Genomic DNA, 25,603 nt, shown 5'->3' with positions numbered 1-25,603 from the left:
CCTGGTTTAGACCTGGTTTAGTCCTGATTTAGACCTGGTTTAGACCTGGTTTAGTCCTGGTTTAGTCCTGGTTTAGACCTGGTTTAGACCTGGTTTAGTCCTGGTTTGGACCTGGTTTAGACCTGGTTTAGTCCTGGTTTAGACCTGGTTTAGACCTGGTTTAGTCCTGGTTTAGACCTGGTTTAGACCTGGTTTAGTCCTGGTTTAGTCCTGGTTTAGACCTGGTTTAGTCCTGGTTTAGTCCTGGTTTAGACCTGGTTTGGACCTGGTTTAGTCCTGGTTTAGACCTGGTTTAGACCTGGTTTAGTCCTGGTTTGGACCTGGTTTAGACCTGGTTTAGTCCTGGTTTAGACCTGGTTTAGACCTGGTTTAGTCCTGGTTTAGACCTGGTTTAGACCTGGTTTAGTCCTGATTTAGACCTGGTTTAGACCTGGTTTAGTCCTGGTTTAGTCCTGGTTTAGACCTGGTTTAGACCTGGTTTAGTCCTGGTTTAGTCCTGGTTTAGTCCTGGTTTAGTCCTGGTTTAGTCCTGGTTTAGACCTGGTTTAGACCTGGTTTAGACCTGGTTTAGTCCTGGTTTAGTCCTGGTTTAGTCCTGGTTTAGACCTGGTTTAGACCTGGTTTAGACCTGGTTTAGACCTGGTTTAGACCTGGTTTAGTCCTGGTTTAGACCTGGTTTAGACCTGGTTTAGACCTGGTTTAGACCTGGTTTAGACCTGGTTTAGTCCTGGTTTAGACCTGGTTTAGACAGTATTTTCCTGTAGACACTGGAGGACATTTTTATGAAGAATATTTTGAATTCACATTCGTCCATTTTGTGCAAATTTTCCAGAACTTTACATCTTTTTCAGGTAAAACCCAGACTTTTGACTCTTTTCAGTTTTTGTAAATATAAAACATTTTATGTTTTTTTAATTATTTTTTTTATCCGGGTAATTTTAATTTCTTTAAAAGTTGAGGAGCCTCAGGGAACAATTTTAGATTTAGTCCTGGTTTAGTCCTGGTTTAGTCCTGGTTTAGACCTGGTTTAGTCCTGGTTTAGTCCTGGTTTAGTCCTGGTTTAGACCTGGTTTAGACCTGGTTTAGACCTGGTTTAGTCCTGGTTTAGTCCTGGTTTAGTCCTGGTTTAGACCTGGTTTAGACCTGGTTTAGACCTGGTTTAGACCTGGTTTAGTCCTGGTTTAGACCTGGTTTAGTCCTGGTTTAGTCCTGGTTTAGTCCTGGTTTAGACCTGGTTTAGACCTGGTTTAGACCTGGTTTAGACCTGGTTTAGTCCTGGTTTAGACCTGGTTTAGTCCTGGTTTAGTCCTGGTTTAGTCCTGGTTTAGACCTGGTTTAGTCCTGGTTTAGACCTGGTTTAGTCCTGGTTTAGTCCTGGTTTAGTCCTGGTTTAGTCCTGGTTTAGTCCTGGTTTACTTTAAGCTGTTTCAGTATTAAATTGTGATGTTTATCACATTTGTGCTTTTTTCTTGTACTAAAGTGTCATTATTTGTACTTTGTGCTGCAGTTTTGTGAGTGACTTGAAAATCTCTCAGGAACTTCACGTGGATCTGAGCCGGCTTTAGTCCTTTAGTCCTGCTGTGAGTCTGGTCCTGGTCCCGGTCCTGGTCCTGGTCCTGGTTCTGGTCCAGACTTGGTTGAATGTGTTGATTATTTGTGTTTTACTGTATTTGTTGTGATGATGTCGTGTTTCACAAATATTAATAAAAGACTTAAATGTGTCGTGAATAAAACTGTGAGATTTAACTTCATGTTGACGATGTTAAATCATTCAAACATTTGTGGTTTTTAATGTTTTTTACAATTTTGTTGGAAAATAATTGCATTTTCTCATTAAAAACATTTATATAGTTTTAAATGAGCTAAAATGTGTGGATGAAGCAGAAATATCATTTTTAATGGTTTTAATGCTAGAATACTGTTACTTTACTGAAGTATTTGTGGTATTTGCTCATGCAGTTATTTATACTTCAAACTGCGCAGTATCAGTGAGAAACGCGTGTGAATGAAATACACTTCTAAGAAGAAATATACGCGCTCATCGTTTGCGGCTCCGGAAGTGCTCGCGTCACGCCGCGTCATCACGTTACGTCACGCCCGCGTCAGCACGTCACGCCTGCGTCATCACGTCACGCCCGCGTCGTCACGTCACGCCCGCATCATCACGTCGCCCTCAGAGCGTCGTCACGTCACGCCCGCGTCATCACGTCACGTCACACCCGCGTCATCACGTCACGTCACGCCCGCGTCATCACGTCACGTCACACCCGCGTCATCACGTCACGCCCGCGTCATCACGTCGCGCTCAGAGCGTCATCACGTCACGCTCGTAAACATGCTCGCGCGTCTGGCCCGGATCAAACTCGGACTTTTTCACTTTTCACGCTTTTCTCGCGTTTTTCTGCGGCTCCGGAGCAACGCGGGTGGGTAACCATGGCAACCGGGACCGGCTAATGCTAAAGCTAACTCCAGGCTAACTCCAACAACCGATAAAAACTCTGTTAAAAAAAACCTCACTTTGCGACATGAATGAAAAATGATGTGGCATTTTTTTGGAGATTCGATGAATATTTTTATGTGACGAAATGTTTATTTTTGGACTGGTTTATCGTAGTAAAGTTTTTGTGCCAGTTGCTACTTCCGTTTGTCAAGTTAGCTGACCGGAAACGCTACAAATAAAAGCCTTTGAACGTTCTAACGTCAGAAAGCGACACGTTCTACTCTAAATGTGTTTAAAGTCATTTATACAGTGTCATTATGACGTCAACAGAAGCATTTAACAGTATTTATGACTCGTTTTGTTGTTTTGTTGCTGCAGCTGACACTGTTCGTCCACTAGATGGCGTCAGAGTCTTGGATTTGACCAGGTGACGCGCTGTGATCACGTCATTTCACGTTAAAAACACAAATATCGAGGCGAAACGTGACTTTGTGTTTGTCCTGCAGAGTTCTGGCCGGTCCGTTTGCCACGATGCTCCTGGGAGACCTGGGGGCAGAGGTCATCAAAGTGGAGAAACCAGGTCTGAACCAGGTCTGAACCAGGTCTGAACCGGGTCTAAACCAGGTCTGAACCGGGTCTGAACCGGGTCTGAACCGGGTCTAAACCAGGTCTGAACCGGGTCTGAACCGGGTCTGAACCGGGTCTAAACCAGGTCTGAACCGGGTCTGAACCGGGTCTGAACCAGGTCTGAACCAGGTCTGAACCGGGTCTGAACCAGGTCTGAACCGGGTCTGAACCGGGTCTGAACCGGGTCTGAAGCCGGTCCAAACCGCGTCTAAAGCCAGTTTAAAGCCAGTTTAAAGCCGGTCTTCTCTGCTCCAGGTTCAGGAGACGACACCAGGGCCTGGGGGCCTCCGTTCGTGGGCTCAGAGAGCGTTTACTTCCTCAGCGTCAACAGGAACAAGAAGGTGAAATCCACTTCAAAATGTCCCAAATCTGACTAAAATATGTGTCTGAAATGTGTTTTGGGTTTCAGAGCGTCTGAAATGTGTTTTGGGTTTCAGAGCGTCTGAAATGTGTTTTGGGTTTCAGAGCGTCGCCGTCAACATGAAGCACCCCCAAGGAGCCAAAGTGATCAGAGAGGTGCAACCGCTTTCAATCACTCACTTTTTCTCTCCTTTTTGTCTTTGTCGTGTTAGTTTCATCTTGAGAGAGAAATCTGTTTCAGCAGGCGTGTTGTGTGTTTCAGCTGGTGTGTTGTGTGTTTCAGCTGGTGTGTTGTGTGTTTCAGCTGGTGTGTTGTGTTTCAGCTGGTGTGTTGTATGTTTCAGCTGGTGTGTTGTGTGTTTCAGCTGGTGTGTTGTGTGTTTCAGCTGGTGTGTTGTGTGTTTCAGCTGGTGTGTTGTGTTTTTCAGCTGGCGTGTTGTGTTTTTCAGCTGGTGTGTTGTGTTTCAGCAGGCGTGTTGTGTGTTTCAGCAGGTGTGTTGTGTGTTTCAGCTGGTGTGTTGTGTGTTTCAGCTGGTGTGTTGTGTGTTTCAGCTGGTGTGTTGTGTTTTTCAGCTGGCGTGTTGTGTTTTTCAGCTGGTGTGTTGTGTTTCAGCAGGCGTGTTGTGTGTTTCAGCAGGTGTGTTGTGTGTTTCAGCTATTGTGTTGTATCAGATGGTGTGTTGTGTGTTTCAGCTGGTGTGTTGTTTGTTTCAGCTGTTGTGTTGTGTGTTTCAGCAGGTGTGTTGTGTGTTTCAGCTGGTGTGTTGTGTGTTTCAGCTGGTGTGTTGTGTGTTTCAGCTGGTGTGTTGTGTGTTTCAGCTGGTGTGTTGTGTGTTTCAGCTGGTGTGTTGTGTTTCAGCTGGTGTGTTGTATGTTTCAGCTGGTGTGTTGTATGTTTCAGCTGGTGTGTTGTGTGTTTCAGCTGGTGTGTTGTGTGTTTCAGCTGGTGTGTTGTGTGTTTCAGCTGGCGTGTTGTGTTTTTCAGCTGGTGTGTTGTGTGTTTCAGCAGGCGTGTTGTGTGTTTCAGCAGGTGTGTTGTGTGTTTCAGCTATTGTGTTGTATCAGATGGTGTGTTGTGTGTTTCAGCTGGTGTGTTGTTTGTTTCAGCTGTTGTGTTGTGTGTTTCAGCAGGTGTGTTGTGTGTTTCAGCTGGTGTGTTGTGTGTTTCAGCTGGTGTGTTGTGTGTTTCAGCTGGTGTGTTGTGTGTTTCAGCTGGTGTGTTGTGTTTTTCAGCTGGCGTGTTGTGTTTTTCAGCTGGTGTGTTGTGTTTCAGCAGGCGTGTTGTGTGTTTCAGCAGGTGTGTTGTGTGTTTCAGCTATTGTGTTGTATCAGATGGTGTGTTGTGTGTTTCAGCTGGTGTGTTGTTTGTTTCAGCTGTTGTGTTGTGTGTTTCAGCAGGTGTGTTGTGTGTTTCAGCTGGTGTGTTGTGTGTTTCAGCTGGTGTGTTGTGTGTTTCAGCTGGTGTGTTGTGTGTTTCAGCTGGTGTGTTGTGTGTTTCAGCTGGTGTGTTGTGTTTCAGCTGGTGTGTTGTATGTTTCAGCTGGTGTGTTGTATGTTTCAGCTGGTGTGTTGTGTGTTTCAGCTGGCGTGTTGTGTGTTTCAGCTGGTGTGTTGTGTGTTTCAGCTGGCGTGTTGTGTTTTTCAGCTGGTGTGTTGTGTGTTTCAGCAGGCGTGTTGTGTGTTTCAGCAGGTGTGTTGTGTGTTTCAGCTATTGTGTTGTATCAGATGTTGTGTTGTGTGTTTCAGCTGGTGTGTTGTTTGTTTCAGCTGTTGTGTTGTGTGTTTCAGCAGGTGTGTTGTGTGTTTCAGCTGGTGTGTTGTGTGTTTTCGCTGGTGTGTTGTGTGTTTCAGCAGGTGTGTTGTGTGTTTCAGCTGGTGTGTTGTTTGTTTCAGCTGGTGTGTTGTGTGTTTCAGCTGGATTGTTGTGTGTTTCAGCAGGCGTGTTGTGTGTTTCAGCTGGCGTGTTGTGTTTCAGCTGGTTTGTTGTGTGTTTCAGCAGGCGTGTTGTGTGTTTCAGCTGGCGTGTTGTGTGTTTCAGCTGGTGTGTTTTGTGTTTCAGCAGGTGTGTTGTGTGTTTCAGCTGGTGTGTTTCAGCAGGTGTGTTGTGTGTTTCAGCAAGCGTGTTGTGTGTTTCAGTTGGTGTGTTGTGTGTTTCAGACGGCGTGTTGTGTGTTTCAGCTGGCGTGTTGTGTGTTTCAGCCGGCGTGTTGTGTGTTTCAGCAGGCGTGTTGTGTGTTTCAGCAAGCGTGTTGTGTGTTTCAGTTGGTGTGTTGTGTGTTTCAGACGGCGTGTTGTGTGTTTCAGCTGGCGTGTTGTGTGTTTCAGCCGGCGTGTTGTGTGTTTCAGCAGGCGTGTTGTGTGTTTCAGCTGGTGTGTTGTGTGTTTCAGCTGGTGTGTTGTGTGTTTCAGCAGGTGTGTTGTGTGTTTCAGCAGGTTTGTTGTGTGTTTCAGCTGGTGTGTTGTGTGTTTCAGCTGGTGTGTTGTGTGTTTCAGCTGTTGTGTTGTGTGTTTCAGCAGGTGTGTTGTGTGTTTCAGCTGGTGTGTTGTGTGTTTCAGCTGGTGTGTTGTGTGTTTCAGCAGGTGTGTTGTGTGTTTCAGCCGGTGTGTTGTGTGTTTCAGCTGTGTGTTGTGTGTTTCAGCTGGTGTGTTGTGTGTTTCAGCTGGTGTGTTGTGTGTTTCAGCAGGTGTGTTGTGTGTTTCAGCTGTGTGTTGTGTGTTTCAGCTGTGTGTTGTGTGTTTCAGCAGGTGTGTTGTGTGTTTCAGCTGGTGTGTTGTTTGTTTCAGCTGGTGTGTTGTGTGTTTCAGCTGGTGTGTTGTGTGTTTAAGCTGGTGTGTTGTTTGTTTCAGCTGGTGTGTTGTTTGTTTCAGCTGGTGTGTTGTGTTTTTCAGCTGGTGTGTTGTGTGTTTCAGCAGGCGTGTTGTGTGTTTCAGCTATTGTGTTGTATCAGATGGTGTGTTGTGTGTTTCAGCTGGTGTGTTGTTTGTTTCAGCTGTTGTGTTGTGTGTTTCAGCAGGTGTGTTGTGTGTTTCAGCTGGTGTGTTGTGTGTTTCAGCTGGTGTGTTGTGTGTTTCAGCTGGTGTGTTGTGTGTTTCAGCTGGTGTGTTGTGTTTCAGCTGGTGTGTTGTATGTTTCAGCTGGTGTATTGTATGTTTCAGCTGGTGTGTTGTGTGTTTCAGCTGGTGTGTTGTGTGTTTCAGCTGGTGTGTTGTGTGTTTCAGCTGGCGTGTTGTGTTTTTCAGCTGGTGTGTTGTGTGTTTCAGCAGGCGTGTTGTGTGTTTCAGCAGGTGTGTTGTGTGTTTCAGCTATTGTGTTGTATCAGATGGTGTGTTGTGTGTTTCAGCTGGTGTGTTGTTTGTTTCAGCTGTTGTGTTGTGTGTTTCAGCAGGTGTGTTGTGTGTTTCAGCTGGTGTGTTGTGTGTTTTCGCTGGTGTGTTGTGTGTTTCAGCAGGTGTGTTGTGTGTTTCAGCTGGTGTGTTGTTTGTTTCAGCTGGTGTGTTGTGTGTTTCAGCTGGATTGTTGTGTGTTTCAGCAGGCGTGTTGTGTGTTTCAGCTGGCGTGTTGTGTGTTTCAGCTGGTTTGTTGTGTTTCAGCAGGCGTGTTGTGTGTTTCAGCTGGCGTGTTGTGTGTTTCAGCTGGTGTGTTTTGTGTTTCAGCAGGTGTGTTGTGTGTTTCAGCTGGTGTGTTTCAGCAGGTGTGTTGTGTGTTTCAGCAAGCGTGTTGTGTGTTTCAGTTGGTGTGTTGTGTGTTTCAGACGGCGTGTTGTGTGTTTCAGACGGCGTGTTGTGTGTTTCAGCCGGCGTGTTGTGTGTTTCAGCCGGCGTGTTGTGTGTTTCAGCAGGCGTGTTGTGTGTTTCAGCTGGTGTGTTGTGTGTTTCAGCTGGTGTGTTGTGTGTTTCAGCTGGTGTGTTGTGTGTTTCAGCAGGTGTGTTGTGTGTTTCAGCAGGTTTGTTGTGTGTTTCAGCTGGTGTGTTGTGTGTTTCAGCTGGTGTGTTGTGTGTTTCAGCTGGTGTGTTGTGTGTTTCAGCTTTTGTGTTGTGTGTTTCAGCAGGTGTGTTGTGTGTTTCAGCTGGTGTGTTGTGTGTTTCAGCAGGTGTGTTGTGTGTTTCAGCCGGTGTGTTGTGTGTTTCAGCTGTGTGTTGTGTGTTTCAGCTGGTGTGTTGTGTGTTTCAGCTGTGTGTTGTGTGTTTCAGCAGGTGTGTTGTGTGTTTCAGCAGGTGTGTTGTGTGTTTCAGCTGGTGTGTTGTTTGTTTCAGCTGGTGTGTTGTGTGTTTCAGCTGGTGTGTTGTTTGTTTCAGCTGGTGTGTTGTTTGTTTCAGCTGGTGTGTTTCAGCTGGTGTGTTGTTTGTTTCAGCTGGTGTGTTGTGTGTTTCAGCAGGTGTGTTGTGTGTTTCAGCTGGTGTGTTGTGTGTTTCAGCAGGTGTGTTGTGTGTTTCAGCTGGTGTGTTGTGTGTTTCAGCAGGTGTGTTGTGTGTTTCAGCAGGTGTGTTGTGTGTTTCAGCAGGTGTGTTGTGTGTTTCAGCAGGTTTGTTGTGTGTTTCAGCTGGTGTGTTGTGTGTTTCAGCTGTGTGTTGTGTGTTTCAGCTGTGTGTTGTGTGTTTCAGCAGGTGTGTTGTGTGTTTCAGCTGGTGTGTTGTTTGTTTCAGCTGGTGTGTTGTGTGTTTCAGCTGGTGTGTTGTTTGTTTCAGCTGGTGTGTTGTTTGTTTCAGCTGGTGTGTTGTTTGTTTCAGCTGGTGTGTTTCAGCTGGTGTGTTGTTTGTTTCAGCAGGTGTGTTGTGTGTTTCAGCTGTGTGTTGTGTGTTTCAGCTGTGTGTTGTGTGTTTCAGCAGGCGTGTTGTGTGTTTCAGCAGGCGTGTTGTGTGTTTCAGCAGGTGTGTTGTGTGTTTCAGCTGTGTGTTGTGTGTTTCAGCTGGTGTGTTGTGTGTTTCAGCTGTGTGTTGTGTGTTTCAGCTGGTGTGTTGTTTGTTTCAGCTGGTGTGTTGTGTGTTTCAGCTGGTGTGTTGTTTGTTTCAGCTGGTGTGTTGTTTGTTTCAGCTGGTGTGTTTCAGCTGGTGTGTTGTGTGTTTCAGCAGGTGTGTTTTGTGTTTCAGCTGGTGTGTTGTGTGTTTCAGCAGGTGTGTTGTGTGTTTTAGCAGGTGTGTTGTGTGTTTCAGCAGGTTTGTTGTGTGTTTCAGCTGGTGTGTTGTGTGTTTCAGCTGGTGTGTTGTGTTTCAGCTGGTGTGTTGTATGTTTCAGCTGGTGTGTTGTATGTTTCAGCTGGTGTGTTGTGTGTTTCAGCTGGTGTGTTGTGTGTTTCAGCTGGTGTGTTGTGTGTTTCAGCTGGTGTGTTGTGTTTTTCAGCTGGCGTGTTGTGTTTTTCAGCTGGTGTGTTGTGTTTCAGCAGGCGTGTTGTGTGTTTCAGCAGGTGTGTTGTGTGTTTCAGCTATTGTGTTGTATCAGATGGTGTGTTGTGTGTTTCAGCTGGTGTGTTGTTTGTTTCAGCTGTTGTGTTGTGTGTTTCAGCAGGTGTGTTGTGTGTTTCAGCTGGTGTGTTGTGTGTTTCAGCTGGTGTGTTGTGTGTTTCAGCTGGTGTGTTGTGTGTTTCAGCTGGTGTGTTGTGTGTTTCAGCTGGTGTGTTGTGTTTCAGCTGGTGTGTTGTATGTTTCAGCTGGTGTGTTGTATGTTTCAGCTGGTGTGTTGTATGTTTCAGCTGGTGTGTTGTGTGTTTCAGCTGGTGTGTTGTGTTTTTCAGCTGGTGTGTTGTGTGTTTCAGCTGGCGTGTTGTGTTTTTCAGGTGGTGTGTTGTGTGTTTCAGCAGGCGTGTTGTGTGTTTCAGCAGGTGTGTTGTGTGTTTCAGCTATTGTGTTGTATCAGATGGTGTGTTGTGTGTTTCAGCTGGTGTGTTGTTTGTTTCAGCTGTTGTGTTGTGTGTTTCAGCAGGTGTGTTGTGTGTTTCAGCTGGTGTGTTGTGTGTTTCAGCTGGTGTGTTGTGTGTTTCAGCTGGTGTGTTGTGTGTTTCAGCTGGTGTGTTGTGTTTTTCAGCTGGCGTGTTGTGTTTTTCAGCTGGTGTGTTGTGTTTCAGCAGGCGTGTTGTGTGTTTCAGCAGGTGTGTTGTGTGTTTCAGCTATTGTGTTGTATCAGATGGTGTGTTGTGTGTTTCAGCTGGTGTGTTGTTTGTTTCAGCTGTTGTGTTGTGTGTTTCAGCAGGTGTGTTGTGTGTTTCAGCTGGTGTGTTGTGTGTTTCAGCTGGTGTGTTGTGTGTTTCAGCTGGTGTGTTGTGTGTTTCAGCTGGTGTGTTGTGTTTCAGCTGGTGTGTTGTATGTTTCAGCTGGTGTGTTGTATGTTTCAGCTGGTGTGTTGTGTGTTTCAGCTGGTGTGTTGTGTGTTTCAGCTGGTGTGTTGTGTGTTTCAGCTGGCGTGTTGTGTTTTTCAGCTGGTGTGTTGTGTTTCAGCAGGCGTGTTGTGTGTTTCAGCAGGTGTGTTGTGTGTTTCAGCTATTGTGTTGTATCAGATGGTGTGTTGTGTGTTTCAGCTGGTGTGTTGTTTGTTTCAGCTGTTGTGTTGTGTGTTTCAGCAGGTGTGTTGTGTGTTTCAGCTGGTGTGTTGTGTGTTTCAGCTGGTGTGTTGTGTGTTTCAGCTGGTGTGTTGTGTGTTTCAGCTGGTGTGTTGTGTGTTTCAGCTGGTGTGTTGTGTTTCAGCTGGTGTGTTGTATGTTTCAGCTGGTGTGTTGTATGTTTCAGCTGGTGTGTTGTGTGTTTCAGCTGGTGTGTTGTGTGTTTCAGCTGGTGTGTTGTGTGTTTCAGCTGGCGTGTTGTGTTTTTCAGCTGGTGTGTTGTGTGTTTCAGCAGGCGTGTTGTGTGTTTCAGCAGGTGTGTTGTGTGTTTCAGCTATTGTGTTGTATCAGATGGTGTGTTGTGTGTTTCAGCTGGTGTGTTGTTTGTTTCAGCTGTTGTGTTGTGTGTTTCAGCAGGTGTGTTGTGTGTTTCAGCTGGTGTGTTGTGTGTTTTCGCTGGTGTGTTGTGTGTTTCAGCAGGTGTGTTGTGTGTTTCAGCTGGTGTGTTGTTTGTTTCAGCTGGTGTGTTGTGTGTTTCAGCTGGATTGTTGTGTGTTTCAGCAGGCGTGTTGTGTGTTTCAGCTGGCGTGTTGTGTTTCAGCTGGTTTGTTGTGTGTTTCAGCAGGCGTGTTGTGTGTTTCAGCTGGCGTGTTGTGTGTTTCAGCTGGTGTGTTTTGTGTTTCAGCAGGTGTGTTGTGTGTTTCAGCTGGTGTGTTTCAGCAGGTGTGTTGTGTGTTTCAGCAAGCGTGTTGTGTGTTTCAGTTGGTGTGTTGTGTGTTTCAGACGGCGTGTTGTGTGTTTCAGCTGGCGTGTTGTGTGTTTCAGCCGGCGTGTTGTGTGTTTCAGCAGGCGTGTTGTGTGTTTCAGCAAGCGTGTTGTGTGTTTCAGTTGGTGTGTTGTGTGTTTCAGACGGCGTGTTGTGTGTTTCAGCTGGCGTGTTGTGTGTTTCAGCCGGCGTGTTGTGTGTTTCAGCAGGCGTGTTGTGTGTTTCAGCTGGTGTGTTGTGTGTTTCAGCTGGTGTGTTGTGTGTTTCAGCTGGTGTGTTGTGTGTTTCAGCAGGTGTGTTGTGTGTTTCAGCAGGTTTGTTGTGTGTTTCAGCTGGTGTGTTGTGTGTTTCAGCTGGTGTGTTGTGTGTTTCAGCTGTTGTGTTGTGTGTTTCAGCAGGTGTGTTGTGTGTTTCAGCTGGTGTGTTGTGTGTTTCAGCTGGTGTGTTGTGTGTTTCAGCAGGTGTGTTGTGTGTTTCAGCCGGTGTGTTGTGTGTTTCAGCTGTGTGTTGTGTGTTTCAGCTGGTGTGTTGTGTGTTTCAGCTGGTGTGTTGTGTGTTTCAGCAGGTGTGTTGTGTGTTTCAGCTGTGTGTTGTGTGTTTCAGCTGTGTGTTGTGTGTTTCAGCAGGTGTGTTGTGTGTTTCAGCTGGTGTGTTGTTTGTTTCAGCTGGTGTGTTGTGTGTTTCAGCTGGTGTGTTGTGTGTTTCAGCTGGTGTGTTGTTTGTTTCAGCTGGTGTGTTGTTTGTTTCAGCTGGTGTGTTGTGTTTTTCAGCTGGTGTGTTGTGTGTTTCAGCAGGCGTGTTGTGTGTTTCAGCAGGTGTGTTGTGTGTTTCAGCTATTGTGTTGTATCAGATGGTGTGTTGTGTGTTTCAGCTGGTGTGTTGTTTGTTTCAGCTGTTGTGTTGTGTGTTTCAGCAGGTGTGTTGTGTGTTTCAGCTGGTGTGTTGTGTGTTTCAGCTGGTGTGTTGTGTGTTTCAGCTGGTGTGTTGTGTGTTTCAGCTGGTGTGTTGTGTTTCAGCTGGTGTGTTGTATGTTTCAGCTGGTGTATTGTATGTTTCAGCTGGTGTGTTGTGTGTTTCAGCTGGTGTGTTGTGTGTTTCAGCTGGTGTGTTGTGTGTTTCAGCTGGCGTGTTGTGTTTTTCAGCTGGTGTGTTGTGTGTTTCAGCAGGCGTGTTGTGTGTTTCAGCAGGTGTGTTGTGTGTTTCAGCTATTGTGTTGTATCAGATGGTGTGTTGTGTGTTTCAGCTGGTGTGTTGTTTGTTTCAGCTGTTGTGTTGTGTGTTTCAGCAGGTGTGTTGTGTGTTTCAGCTGGTGTGTTGTGTGTTTTCGCTGGTGTGTTGTGTGTTTCAGCAGGTGTGTTGTGTGTTTCAGCTGGTGTGTTGTTTGTTTCAGCTGGTGTGTTGTGTGTTTCAGCTGGATTGTTGTGTGTTTCAGCAGGCGTGTTGTGTGTTTCAGCTGGCGTGTTGTGTGTTTCAGCTGGTTTGTTGTGTTTCAGCAGGCGTGTTGTGTGTTTCAGCTGGCGTGTTGTGTGTTTCAGCTGGTGTGTTTTGTGTTTCAGCAGGTGTGTTGTGTGTTTCAGCTGGTGTGTTTCAGCAGGTGTGTTGTGTGTTTCAGCAAGCGTGTTGTGTGTTTCAGTTGGTGTGTTGTGTGTTTCAGACGGCGTGTTGTGTGTTTCAGACGGCGTGTTGTGTGTTTCAGCCGGCGTGTTGTGTGTTTCAGCCGGCGTGTTGTGTGTTTCAGCAGGCGTGTTGTGTGTTTCAGCTGGTGTGTTGTGTGTTTCAGCTGGTGTGTTGTGTGTTTCAGCTGGTGTGTTGTGTGTTTCAGCAGGTGTGTTGTGTGTTTCAGCAGGTTTGTTGTGTGTTTCAGCTGGTGTGTTGTGTGTTTCAGCTGGTGTGTTGTGTGTTTCAGCTGGTGTGTTGTGTGTTTCAGCTTTTGTGTTGTGTGTTTCAGCAGGTGTGTTGTGTGTTTCAGCTGGTGTGTTGTGTGTTTCAGCAGGTGTGTTGTGTGTTTCAGCCGGTGTGTTGTGTGTTTCAGCTGTGTGTTGTGTGTTTCAGCTGGTGTGTTGTGTGTTTCAGCTGTGTGTTGTGTGTTTCAGCAGGTGTGTTTTGTGTTTCAGCAGGTGTGTTGTGTGTTTCAGCTGGTGTGTTGTTTGTTTCAGCTGGTGTGTTGTGTGTTTCAGCTGGTGTGTTGTTTGTTTCAGCTGGTGTGTTGTTTGTTTCAGCTGGTGTGTTTCAGCTGGTGTGTTGTTTGTTTCAGCTGGTGTGTTGTGTGTTTCAGCAGGTGTGTTGTGTGTTTCAGCTGGTGTGTTGTGTGTTTCAGCAGGTGTGTTGTGTGTTTCAGCTGGTGTGTTGTGTGTTTCAGCAGTTGTATTGTGTGTTTCAGCAGGTGTGTTGTGTGTTTCAGCAGGTGTGTTGTGTGTTTCAGCAGGTTTGTTGTGTGTTTCAGCTGGTGTGTTGTGTGTTTCAGCTGTGTGTTGTGTGTTTCAGCAGGTGTGTTGTGTGTTTCAGCTGGTGTGTTGTTTGTTTCAGCTGGTGTGTTGTGTGTTTCAGCTGGTGTGTTGTTTGTTTCAGCTGGTGTGTTGTTTGTTTCAGCTGGTGTGTTTCAGCTGGTGTGTTGTTTGTTTCAGCAGGTGTGTTGTGTGTTTCAGCTGTGTGTTGTGTGTTTCAGCTGTGTGTTGTGTGTTTCAGCAGGCGTGTTGTGTGTTTCAGCAGGCGTGTTGTGTGTTTCAGCAGGTGTGTTGTGTGTTTCAGCTGTGTGTTGTGTGTTTCAGCTGGTGTGTTGTGTGTTTCAGCTGTGTGTTGTGTGTTTCAGCTGGTGTGTTGTTTGTTTCAGCTGGTGTGTTGTGTGTTTCAGCTGGTGTGTTGTTTGTTTCAGCTGGTGTGTTGTTTGTTTCAGCTGGTGTGTTTCAGCTGGTGTGTTGTGTGTTTCAGCAGGTGTGTTTTGTGTTTCAGCTGGTGTGTTGTGTGTTTCAGCAGGTGTGTTGTGTGTTTTAGCAGGTGTGTTGTGTGTTTCAGCAGGTGTGTTGTGTGTTTCAGCTGGTGTGTTGTGTTTCAGCTGGTGTGTTGTATGTTTCAGCTGGTGTGTTGTATGTTTCAGCTGGTGTGTTGTGTGTTTCAGCTGGTGTGTTGTGTGTTTCAGCTGGTGTGTTGTGTGTTTCAGCTGGTGTGTTGTGTTTTTCAGCTGGCGTGTTGTGTTTTTCAGCTGGTGTGTTGTGTTTCAGCAGGCGTGTTGTGTGTTTCAGCAGGTGTGTTGTGTGTTTCAGCTATTGTGTTGTATCAGATGGTGTGTTGTGTGTTTCAGCTGGTGTGTTGTTTGTTTCAGCTGTTGTGTTGTGTGTTTCAGCAGGTGTGTTGTGTGTTTCAGCTGGTGTGTTGTGTGTTTCAGCTGGTGTGTTGTGTGTTTCAGCTGGTGTGTTGTGTGTTTCAGCTGGTGTGTTGTGTGTTTCAGCTGGTGTGTTGTGTTTCAGCTGGTGTGTTGTATGTTTCAGCTGGTGTGTTGTATGTTTCAGCTGGTGTGTTGTATGTTTCAGCTGGTGTGTTGTGTGTTTCAGCTGGTGTGTTGTGTGTTTCAGCTGGTGTGTTGTGTGTTTCAGCTGGCGTGTTGTGTTTTTCAGGTGGTGTGTTGTGTGTTTCAGCAGGCGTGTTGTGTGTTTCAGCAGGTGTGTTGTGTGTTTCAGCTATTGTGTTGTATCAGATGGTGTGTTGTGTGTTTCAGCTGGTGTGTTGTTTGTTTCAGCTGTTGTGTTGTGTGTTTCAGCAGGTGTGTTGTGTGTTTCAGCTGGTGTGTTGTGTGTTTCAGCTGGTGTGTTGTGTGTTTCAGCTGGTGTGTTGTGTGTTTCAGCTGGTGTGTTGTGTTTTTCAGCTGGCGTGTTGTGTTTTTCAGCTGGTGTGTTGTGTTTCAGCAGGCGTGTTGTGTGTTTCAGCAGGTGTGTTGTGTGTTTCAGCTATTGTGTTGTATCAGATGGTGTGTTGTGTGTTTCAGCTGGTGTGTTGTTTGTTTCAGCTGTTGTGTTGTGTGTTTCAGCAGGTGTGTTGTGTGTTTCAGCTGGTGTGTTGTGTGTTTCAGCTGGTGTGTTGTGTGTTTCAGCTGGTGTGTTGTGTGTTTCAGCTGGTGTGTTGTGTGTTTCAGCTGGTGTGTTGTGTTTCAGCTGGTGTGTTGTATGTTTCAGCTGGTGTGTTGTATGTTTCAGCTGGTGTGTTGTGTGTTTCAGCTGGTGTGTTGTGTGTTTCAGCTGGCGTGTTGTGTTTTTCAGCTGGTGTGTTGTGTTTCAGCAGGCGTGTTGTGTGTTTCAGCAGGTGTGTTGTGTGTTTCAGCTATTGTGTTGTATCAGATGGTGTGTTGTGTGTTTCAGCTGGTGTGTTGTTTGTTTCAGCTGTTGTGTTGTGTGTTTCAGCAGGTGTGTTGTGTGTTTCAGCTGGTGTGTTGTGTGTTTCAGCTGGTGTGTTGTGTGTTTCAGCTGGTGTGTTGTGTGTTTCAGCTGGTGTGTTGTGTGTTTCAGCTGGTGTGTTGTGTTTCAGCTGGTGTGTTGTATGTTTCAGCTGGTGTGTTGTATGTTTCAGCTGGTGTGTTGTGTGTTTCAGCTGGTGTGTTGTGTGTTTCAGCTGGTGTGTTGTGTGTTTCAGCTGGCGTGTTGTGTTTTTCAGCTGGTGTGTTGTGTGTTTCAGCAGGCGTGTTGTGTGTTTCAGCAGGTGTGTTGTGTGTTTCAGCTATTGTGTTGTATCAGATGGTGTGTTGTGTGTTTCAGCTGGTGTGTTGTTTGTTTCAGCTGTTGTGTTGTGTGTTTCAGCAGGTGTGTTGTGTGTTTCAGCTGGTGTGTTGTGTGTTTTCGCTGGTGTGTTGTGTGTTTCAGCAGGTGTGTTGTGTGTTTCAGCTGGTGTGTTGTTTGTTTCAGCTGGTGTGTTGTGTGTTTCAGCTGGATTGTTGTGTGTTTCAGCAGGCGTGTTGTGTGTTTCAGCTGGCGTGTTGTGTTTCAGCTGGTTTGTTGTGTGTTTCAGCAGGCGTGTTGTGTGTTTCAGCTGGCGTGTTGTGTGTTTCAGCTGGTGTGTTTTGTGTTTCAGCAGGTGTGTTGTGTGTTTCAGCTGGTGTGTTTCAGCAGGTGTGTTGTGTGTTTCAGCAAGCGTGTTGTGTGTTTCAGTTGGTGTGTTGTGTGTTTCAGACGGCGTGTTGTGTGTTTCAGCTGGCGTGTTGTGTGTTTCAGCCGGCGTGTTGTGTGTTTCAGCAGGCGTGTTGTGTGTTTCAGCAAGCGTGTTGTGTGTTTCAGTTGGTGTGTTGTGTGTTTCAGACGGCGTGTTGTGTGTTTCAGCTGGCGTGTTGTGTGTTTCAGCCGGCGTGTTGTGTGTTTCAGCAGGCGTGTTGTGTGTTTCAGCTGGTGTGTTGTGTGTTTCAGCTGGTGTGTTGTGTGTTTCAGCTGGTGTGTTGTGTGTTTCAGCAGGTGTGTTGTGTGTTTCAGCAGGTTTGTTGTGTGTTTCAGCTGGTGTGTTGTGTGTTTCAGCTGGTGTGTTGTGTGTTTCAGCTGTTGTGTTGTGTGTTTCAGCAGGTGTGTTGTGTGTTTCAGCTGGTGTGTTGTGTGTTTCAGCTGGTGTGTTGTTTGTTTCAGCTGGTGTGTTGTGTGTTTCAGCTGGTGTGTTGTGTGTTTCAGCTGGTGTGTTGTTTGTTTCAGCTGGTGTGTTGTTTGTTTCAGCTGGTGTGTTGTGTTTTTCAGCTGGTGTGTTGTGTGTTTCAGCAGGCGTGTTGTGTGTTTCAGCAGGTGTGTTGTGTGTTTCAGCTATTGTGTTGTATCAGATGGTGTGTTGTGTGTTTCAGCTGGTGTGTTGTTTGTTTCAGCTGTTGTGTTGTGTGTTTCAGCAGGTGTGTTGTGTGTTTCAGCTGGTGTGTTGTGTGTTTCAGCTGGTGTGTTGTGTGTTTCAGCTGGTGTGTTGTGTGTTTCAGCTGGTGTGTTGTGTTTCAGCTGGTGTGTTGTATGTTTCAGCTGGTGTGTTGTATGTTTCAGCTGGTGTGTTGTGTGTTTCAGCTGGTGTGTTGTGTGTTTCAGCTGGTGTGTTGTGTGTTTCAGCTGGCGTGTTGTGTTTTTCAGCTGGTGTGTTGTGTGTTTCAGCAGGCGTGTTGTGTGTTTCAGCAGGTGTGTTGTGTGTTTCAGCTATTGTGTTGTATCAGATGGTGTGTTGTGTGTTTCAGCTGGTGTGTTGTTTGTTTCAGCTGTTGTGTTGTGTGTTTCAGCAGGTGTGTTGTGTGTTTCAGCTGGTGTGTTGTGTGTTTTCGCTGGTGTGTTGTGTGTTTCAGCAGGTGTGTTGTGTGTTTCAGCTGGTGTGTTGTTTGTTTCAGCTGGTGTGTTGTGTGTTTCAGCTGCATTGTTGTGTGTTTCAGCAGGCGTGTTGTGTGTTTCAGCTGGCGTGTTGTGTGTTTCAGCTGGTTTGTTGTGTTTCAGCAGGCGTGTTGTGTGTTTCAGCTGGCGTGTTGTGTGTTTCAGCTGGTGTGTTTTGTGTTTCAGCAGGTGTGTTGTGTGTTTCAGCTGGTGTGTTTCAGCAGGTGTGTTGTGTGTTTCAGCAAGCGTGTTGTGTGTTTCAGTTGGTGTGTTGTGTGTTTCAGACGGCGTGTTGTGTGTTTCAGCTGGCGTGTTGTGTGTTTCAGCCGGCGTGTTGTGTGTTTCAGCAGGCGTGTTGTGTGTTTCAGCTGGTGTGTTGTGTGTTTCAGCTGGTGTGTTGTGTGTTTCAGCTGGTGTGTTGTGTGTTTCAGCAGGTGTGTTGTGTGTTTCAGCAGGTTTGTTGTGTGTTTCAGCTGGTGTGTTGTGTGTTTCAGCTGGTGTGTTGTGTGTTTCAGCTTTTGTGTTGTGTGTTTCAGCAGGTGTGTTGTGTGTTTCAGCTGGTGTGTTGTGTGTTTCAGCAGGTGTGTTGTGTGTTTCAGCCGGTGTGTTGTGTGTTTCAGCTGTGTGTTGTGTGTTTCAGCTGGTGTGTTGTGTGTTTCAGCTGGTGTGTTGTGTGTTTCAGCAGGTGTGTTGTGTGTTTCAGCAGGTGTGTTGTGTGTTTCAGCTGGTGTGTTGTTTGTTTCAGCTGGTGTGTTGTGTGTTTCAGCTGGTGTGTTGTTTGTTTCAGCTGGTGTGTTGTTTGTTTCAGCTGGTGTGTTTCAGCTGGTGTGTTGTTTGTTTCAGCTGGTGTGTTGTGTGTTTCAGCAGGTGTGTTGTGTGTTTCAGCTGGTGTGTTGTGTGTTTCAGCAGGTGTGTTGTGTGTTTCAGCAGGTGTGTTGTGTGTTTCAGCAGGTGTGTTGTGTGTTTCAGCAGGTGTGTTGTGTGTTTCAGCAGGTTTGTTGTGTGTTTCAGCTGGTGTGTTGTGTGTTTCAGCTGTGTGTTGTGTGTTTCAGCTGTGTGTTGTGTGTTTCAGCAGGTGTGTTGTGTGTTTCAGCTGGTGTGTTGTTTGTTTCAGCTGGTGTGTTGTGTGTTTCAGCTGGTGTGTTGTTTGTTTCAGCTGGTGTGTTGTTTGTTTCAGCTGGTGTGTTTCAGCTGGTGTGTTGTTTGTTTCAGCAGGTGTGTTGTGTGTTTCAGCTGTGTGTTGTGTGTTTCAGCTGTGTGTTGTGTGTTTCAGCAGGCGTGTTGTGTGTTTCAGCAGGCGTGTTGTGTGTTTCAGCAGGTGTGTTGTGTGTTTCAGCTGTGTGTTGTGTGTTTCAGCTGGTGTGTTGTGTGTTTCAGCTGTGTGTTGTGTGTTTCAGCTGGTGTGTTGTTTGTTTCAGCTGGTGTGTTGTGTGTTTCAGCTGGTGTGTTGTTTGTTTCAGCTGGTGTGTTGTTTGTTTCAGCTGGTGTGTTTCAGCTGGTGTGTTGTGTGTTTCAGCAGGTGTGTTTTGTGTTTCAGCTGGTGTGTTGTGTGTTTCAGCAGGTGTGTTGTGTGTTTTAGCAGGTGTGTTGTGTGTTTCAGCTGGTGTGTTGTTTGTTTCAGCTGGTGTGTTGTGTGTATCAGCTGGTGTGTTGTGTGTTTCAGCTGGTGTTTTGTTTGTTTCAGCTGGTGTGTTGTTTGTTTCAGCTGGTGTGTTTCAGCTGGTGTGTTGTGTGTTTCAGCAGGTGTGTTGTGTGTTTCAGCTGGTGTGTTGTGTGTTTCAGCAGGTGTGTTGTGTGTTTCAGCTGGTGTGTTGTGTGTTTTTGCAGGTGTGTTGTGTGTTTCAGCAGGTGTGTTGTGTGTTTCAGCAGGTGTGTTGTGTGTTTCAGCAGGTGTGTTGTGTGTTTCAGCTGGTGTGTTGTTTGTTTCAGCATGTGTGTTGTGTGTTTTAGCAGGTGTGTTGTGTGTTTCAGCTGGTGTGTTGTTTGTTTCAGCTGGTGTGTTGTGTGTTTCAGCTGGTGTGGTGTGTGTTTCAGCTGGTGTGTTGTTTGTTTCAGCTTGTTTGTTGTTTGTTTCAGCTGGTGTGTTTCAGCTGGTGTGTTGTTTGTTTCAGCTGGTGTGTTTCAGCAGGTGTGTTGTGTGTTTCAGCAGGTGTGTTGTGTGTTTCAGCAGGTGTGTTGTGTGTTTCAGCAGGTGTGTTGTGTGTTTCAGCTGGTGTGTTGTGTGTTTCAGCTGGTGTGTTGTTTGTTTCAGCTGGTGTGTTTCAGCAGGTGTGTTGTGTGTTTCAGCAGGTGTGTTGTGTGTTTCAGCAGGTGTGTTGTGTGTTTCAGCTGGTGTGTTGTTTGTTTCAGCTGGTGTGTTGTGTGTTTTAGCAGGTGTGTTGTGTGTTTCAGCTGGTGTGTTGTTTGTTTCAGCTGGTGTGTTGTGTGTTTCAGCTGGTGTGTTGTGTGTTTCAGCTGGTGTGTTTGTTTCAGCTGGTGTGTTTGTTTCAGCTTGTTGTTTGTTTCAGCTGGTGTGTTTCAGCTGGTGTGTTGTGTGTTTCAGCTGGTGTGTTGTGTGTTTCTGCAGGTGTGTTGTGTGTTTCAGCAGGTGTGTTGTGTGTTTCAGCTGGTGTGTTGTGTGTTTCAGCTGGTGTGTTGTGTGTTTCAGCTGGTGTGTTGTTTGTTTCAGCTGGTGTGTTTCAGCAGGTGTGTTGTGTGTTTCAGCAGGTGTGTTGTGTGTTTCAGCAGGTGTGTTGTGTGTTTCAGCAGGTGTGTTGTGTGTTTCAGCAGGTGTGTTGTGTGTTTCAGCTGGTGTGTTGTGTGTTTCAGCTGGTGTGTTGTGTGTTTCAGCTGGTGTGTTGTTTGTTTCAGCTGGTGTGTTTCAGCAGGTGTGTTGTGTGTTTCAGCAGGTGTGTTGTGTGTTTCAGCAGGTGTGTTGTGTGTTTCAGCAGGTGTGTTGTGTGTTTCAGCTGGTGTGTTGTGTGTTTCAGCTGGTGTGTTGTGTGTTTCAGCTGGTGTGTTGTGTGTTTCAGCTGGCGTGTGTGAGTGACGTCCTGCTGGAGAACTTTCTTCCGGGGAAATTGTCCGAGATGGGACTGGGACCTGAGCAGCTCCGAGCAGCAAACCCACGACTCATTTACTGCTCCATCACAGGTCCTGCTTTAGTCCTGCTTTAGTCCTGGTTTAGTCCTGCTTTAGTCCTGCTTTAGTCCTGCTTTAGTCCTGCTTTAGACCTGCTTTAGTCCTGGTTTAGTCCTGCTTTAGTCCTGCTTTAGTCCTGCTTTAGACCTGCTTTAGTCCTGCTTTAGTCCTGCTTTAGTCCTGCTTTAGTCCTGGTTTAGTCCTGCTTTAGTCCTGCTTTAGTCCTGGTTTAGTCCTGCTTTAGTCCTGCTTTAGTCCTGCTTTAGTCCTGCTTTAGACCTGCTTTAGTCCTGGTTTAGTCCTGCTTTAGTCCTGCTTTAGTCCTGCTTTAGACCTGCTTTAGTCCTGCTTTAGTCCTGCTTTAGTCCTGGTTTAGTCCTGCTTTAGTCCTGCTTTAGTCCTGCTTTAGTCCTGCTTTAGTCCTGCTTTAGTCCTGGTTTAGACCTGCTTTAGTCCTGCTTTAGTCCTGGTTTAGACCTGCTTTAGTCCTGCTTTAGTCCTGCTTTAGTCCTGGTTTAGACCTGGTTTAGACCTGGTTTAGACCTGCTTTAGTCCTGCTTTAGTCCTGCTTTAGTCCTGGTTTAGACCTGCTTTAGTCCTGGTTTAGACCTGGTTTAGTCCTGGTTTAGACCTGGTTTAGTCCTGGTTTAGACCTGCTTTAGTCCTGGTTTAGTCCTGGTTTACACCTGGTTTAGTCCTGGTTTACACCTGGTTTACACCTGGTTTACACCTGGTTTAGTCCTGGTTTACACCTGGTTTAGTCCTGGTTTACACCTGGTTTAGTCCTGGTTTAGACCTGGTTTAGTCCTGGTTTACACCTGGTTTACACCTGTTTTAGTCCTGGTTTAGACTTGGTTTAGTCCTGGTTTAGACTTGGTTTAGTCCTGGTTTAGACCTGGTTTACACCTGGTTTAGTCCTGGTTTAGACTTGGTTTAGTCCTGGTTTAGGGCTCTTGTGGTTCTCTCCTGCAGTTCCTTCCTCTGCCTGTAGAGGCCCCCACAGCTCTGGACAGAACTGATCTGGACCAGGTTTTACAGGGACATTTCCTCTGGTTTTGGTCTAGTTAAAGTCTTTAATGTGGTTTTGGATCCACCTGACACAGACCGGGACCAGGACCGGGACCGGGACCGGGACCGGGACCAGGCAATAGTTCAGATTTCAGTCTCAGATGTTAATGATCAGTTTAATTTTGCGTTAATTAAATGAAATTAGATTCAATAAAATAATTAAAGCCAAAGAAAGTGAAACCATAAACATCATTTTAGAAGAAGAAACAAGTTAAAGCTGCAAATGTCAAACTATATTTCTGATATTAAATTGATCTGTTGCTTGACATGTTTTTAAATCTTTAAAATGTGGGTGTGATACTTCCTTCAGCCAGCAGGGTCCAGTGGTTACGGTCAGATGTTGTTTTTATGGTCTGATGTTGTTGTTTACAGTCAGATGTTGTTGTTTACAGTCAGATGTTGTTGTTTACAGTCAGATGTTGTTGTTTACAGTCAGATGTTGTTGTTTACAGTCAGATGCTGTTGTTCTGCAGGTTACGGTCAGAACGGTCCGGCGGCTCTCAAGCCTGGATACGACTCCATCTTGTCGGCTGTTTCCGGAATGATGCACATCACCGGACCTGAGGTAGGACGATGTTGGTAGGACGATGTTGGTAGGACGATGTTGGTAGGACGATGTTGGTAGGACGATGTTGGTAGGACCATGTGGGTAGGACCATGTGGGGAGGACCATGTGGGGAGGACCATGTGGGGAGGACCATGTGGGTAGGACCATGTGGGTAGGACCATGTGGGTAGGACCATGTGGTAGGAACATGTGGGTAACCATGTGGGGAGGACCATGGGGGTAGGACCATGTGGTAGGAACATGTGGGTAGGACCATGTGGTAGGAACATGTGGGTAGGACCATATGGGTAGGACCATGTGGTAGGAACATGTGGGTAACCATGTGGGGAGGACCATGTGGTAGGACCATGTGGTAGGACCATGTGGGTAGGACCATGTGGTAGGAACATGTGGGTAGGACCATATGGGTAGGACCATGTGGTAGGACCATGTGGGTAGGACCATGTGGGTAGGACCATGTGGGTAGGACCATGTGGTAGGAACATGTGGGTAACCATGTGGGGAGGACCATGGGGGTAGGACCATGTGGTAGGAACATGTGGGTAGGACCATGTGGTAGGAACATGTGGGTAACCATGTGGGGAGGACCATGGGGGTAGGACCATGTGGTAGGAACATGTGGGTAGGACCATGTGGTAGGAACATGTGGGTAGGACCATATGGGTAGGACCATGTGGTAGGACCATGTGGGTAGGACCATGTGGGTAGGACCATGTGGGTAGGACCATGTGGTAGGACCATATGGGTAGGACCATATGGGTAGGACCATGTGGTAGGAACATGTGGGTAACCATGTGGGGAGGACCATGGGGGTAGGACCATGTGGTAGGAACATGTGGGTAGGACCATGTGGTAGGACCATATGGGTAGGACCATGTGGTAGGACCATATGGGTAGGACCATATGGGTAGGACCATGTGGTAGGAACATGTGGGTAACCATGTGGGGAGGACCATGGGGGTAGGACCATGTGGTAGGAACATGTGGGTAGGACCATGTGGTAGGAACATGTGGGTAGGACCATATGGGTAGGACCATGTGGTAGGAACATGTGGGTAGGACCATGTGGTAGGAACATGTGGGTAGGACCATATGGGTAGGACTATGTGGTAGGACCATGTGGTAGGACCATATGGGTAGGAACATGTGGTAGGAACATGTGGGGAGGACCATGGGGGTAGGACCATGTGGTAGGAACATGTGGGTAGGACCATGGGGGTAGGCTCATGGGGGTAGGCTCATGGGGGTAGGACCATATGGGTAGGAACATGTGGTAGGAACATGTGGGTAACCATGTGGGGAGGACCATGGGGGTAGGACCATGGGGGTAGGACCATGTGGGTAGGCTCATGGGGGTAGGCTCATGGGGGTAGGACCATGTGGGTAGGACCATGTGGGTAGGCTCATGGGGGTAGGACCATGTGGGTAGGCTCATGGGGGTAGGCTCATGTGGGTAGGACCATGTGGGTAGGACCATGTTGGGAGGACCATGAGGGTAGGACCATGAGCCTACCCCCATGGTCCTACCCCCATGAGCCTACCCCCATGGTCCAACCCACATGGTAGGCTCATGGGGGTAGGACACGTGTGTGCGCGTATGGACATTTGGAGACCCTTAACCCGTCCTCTGTCCCATGATGCCTTGCAGGACGGGGAGCCGGTGCGTCCTGGCGTCGCCATGACAGATTTGGCGACTGGACTTTACGCTCACGGAGCCGTAATGGCCGCTCTGCTCCAGAGACACAAGACTGGGACAGGAAGTCACATCGACTGTAACCTGCTCTGCTCCCAGGTAAACCAGGTCTAAACCAGGTCTAAACCAGCTCTAAACCAGGTCTAAACCAGCTCTAAACCAAGACTAAACCAGCTCTAAACCAGGTCTAAACCAGCTCTAAACCAAGACTAAACCAGGAATAAACCAGGACTAAACCAGGTCTAAACCAGCTCTAAACCAAGACTAAACCAGCTCTAAACCAGGTCTAAACCAGCTCTAAACCAAGACTAAACCAGGAATAAACCAGGACTAAACCAGGACTAAACCAGGTCTAAACCAGGTCTAAACCAGGTCTAAACCAGGACTAAACCAGGTCTAAACCAGCTCTAAACCAGGTCTAAACCAGGTCTAAACCAGGTCTAAACCAGGACTAAACCAGGACTAAACCAGGTCTAAACCAGGACTAAACCAGGACTAAACCAGGTCTAAACCAGGTCTAAGCCAGGACTAAACCAGGACTAAACCAGGACTAAGCCAGGACTAAACCAGGACTAAACCAGGACTAAACCAGCTCTAAACCAGGTCTAAACCAGGTCTAAACCAGGACTAAACCAGGACTAAACCAGGTCTAAACCAGGACTAAACCAGGACTAAACCAGGACTAAACCAGGACTAAACCAGGACTAAACCAGGTCTAAACCAGGACTAAACCAGGACTAAACCAGGACTAAACCAGGACTAACCCAGGACTAAACCAGGTCTAAACCAGGTCTAAACCAGGACTAAACCAGGACTAAACCAGGTCTAAACCAGGTCTAAACCAGGTCTAAACCAGGTCTAAACCAGGACTAAACCAGGTCTAAACCAGGTCTAAACCAGGTCTAAACCAGGTCTAAACCAGCTCTAAACCAGCTCTAAACCAGGTCTAAACCAGCTCTAAACCAAGACTAAACCAGGTCTAAACCAGGTCTAAACCAAGACTAAACCAGGACTAAACCAGGACTAAACCAGGACTAAACCAGGTCTAAACCAGGTCTAAACCAGGTCTAAACCAGGACTAAACCAGGTCTAAACCAGCTCTAAACCAGGTCTAAACCAGGTCTAAACCAGGTCTAAACCAGGACTAAACCAGGACTAAACCAGGTCTAAACCAGGACTAAACCAGGACTAAACCAGGTCTAAACCAGGTCTAAACCAGGACTAAACCAGGACTAAACCAGGACTAAGCCAGGACTAAACCAGGACTAAACCAGGACTAAACCAGCTCTAAACCAGGTCTAAACCAGGTCTAAACCAAGACTAAACCAGGACTAAACCAGGACTAAACCAGGTCTAAACCAGGACTAAACCAGGACTAAACCAGGACTAAACCAGGTCTAAACCAGGTCTAAACCAGGTCTAAACCAGGACTAAACCAGGACTAAACCAGGACTAAACCAGGTCTAAACCAGGTCTAAACCAGGTCTAAACCAGGTCTAAACCAGGACTAAACCAGGACTAAACCAGGTCTAAACCAGGTCTAAACCAGGTCTAAACCAGGACTAAACCAGGTCTAAACCAGGACTAAACCAGGACTAAACCAGGACTAAACCAGGACTAAACCAGGTCTAAACCAGGTCTAAACCAGGACTAAACCAGGTCTAAACCAGGTCTAAACCAGGTCTAAACCAGGTCTAAACCAGGTCTAAACCAGGTCTAAACCAGGACTAAACCAGGACTAAACCAGGTCTAAACCAGGTCTAAACCAGGTCTAAACCAGGTCTAAACCAGGACTAAACCAGGACTAACCCAGGACTAACCCAGGACTAAACCAGGTCTAAACCAGGTCTAAACCAGGACTAAACCAGGACTAAACCAGGTCTAAACCAGGTCTAAACCAGGTCTAAACCAGGTCTAAACCAGGTCTAAACCAGGTCTAAACCAGGTCTAAACCAAGACTAAACCAGCTCTAAACCAGGTCTAAACCAGCTCTAAACCAAGACTAAACCAGGACTAAACCAGGACTAAACCAGGACTAAACCAGGTCTAAACCAGGTCTAAACCAGGTCTAAACCAGGACTAAACCAGGTCTAAACCAGGTCTAAACCAGGTCTAAACCAGGTCTAAACCAGG

The 25,603-nt window shown here is 46.7% G+C and overlaps 1 protein-coding gene across 1 annotated transcript in view; it reads left to right on the top strand.

Moving 5' to 3' along the window:
- Positions 1–2,314: 2,314 nt before the first annotated feature.
- The window catches only part of sugct (succinyl-CoA:glutarate-CoA transferase), a 185,532-nt gene continuing 162,243 nt past the window's right edge, over positions 2,315–25,603 (top strand). Inside the window, exons 1-8 of the mRNA XM_072450388.1 lie at positions 2,315–2,423; positions 2,819–2,867; positions 2,947–3,020; positions 3,323–3,408; positions 3,533–3,583; positions 20,034–20,154; positions 21,684–21,775; positions 23,426–23,569. Coding sequence (XP_072306489.1) covers positions 2,336–2,423; positions 2,819–2,867; positions 2,947–3,020; positions 3,323–3,408; positions 3,533–3,583; positions 20,034–20,154; positions 21,684–21,775; positions 23,426–23,569 — 705 coding nt within the window. The 5' untranslated portion in view covers positions 2,315–2,335. The remainder of the gene's footprint in view (positions 2,424–2,818; positions 2,868–2,946; positions 3,021–3,322; positions 3,409–3,532; positions 3,584–20,033; positions 20,155–21,683; positions 21,776–23,425; positions 23,570–25,603) is intronic.

This window comes from Eucyclogobius newberryi, unplaced genomic scaffold (assembly GCF_026437365.1).
Source record: "Eucyclogobius newberryi isolate DKJ021-1_F unplaced genomic scaffold, fEucNew1.0.hap1 SCAF_18, whole genome shotgun sequence".
Lineage (NCBI taxonomy): Eukaryota > Metazoa > Chordata > Actinopteri > Gobiiformes > Gobiidae > Eucyclogobius > Eucyclogobius newberryi.
This window is presented reverse-complemented; position numbering and strand designations above follow the sequence as displayed.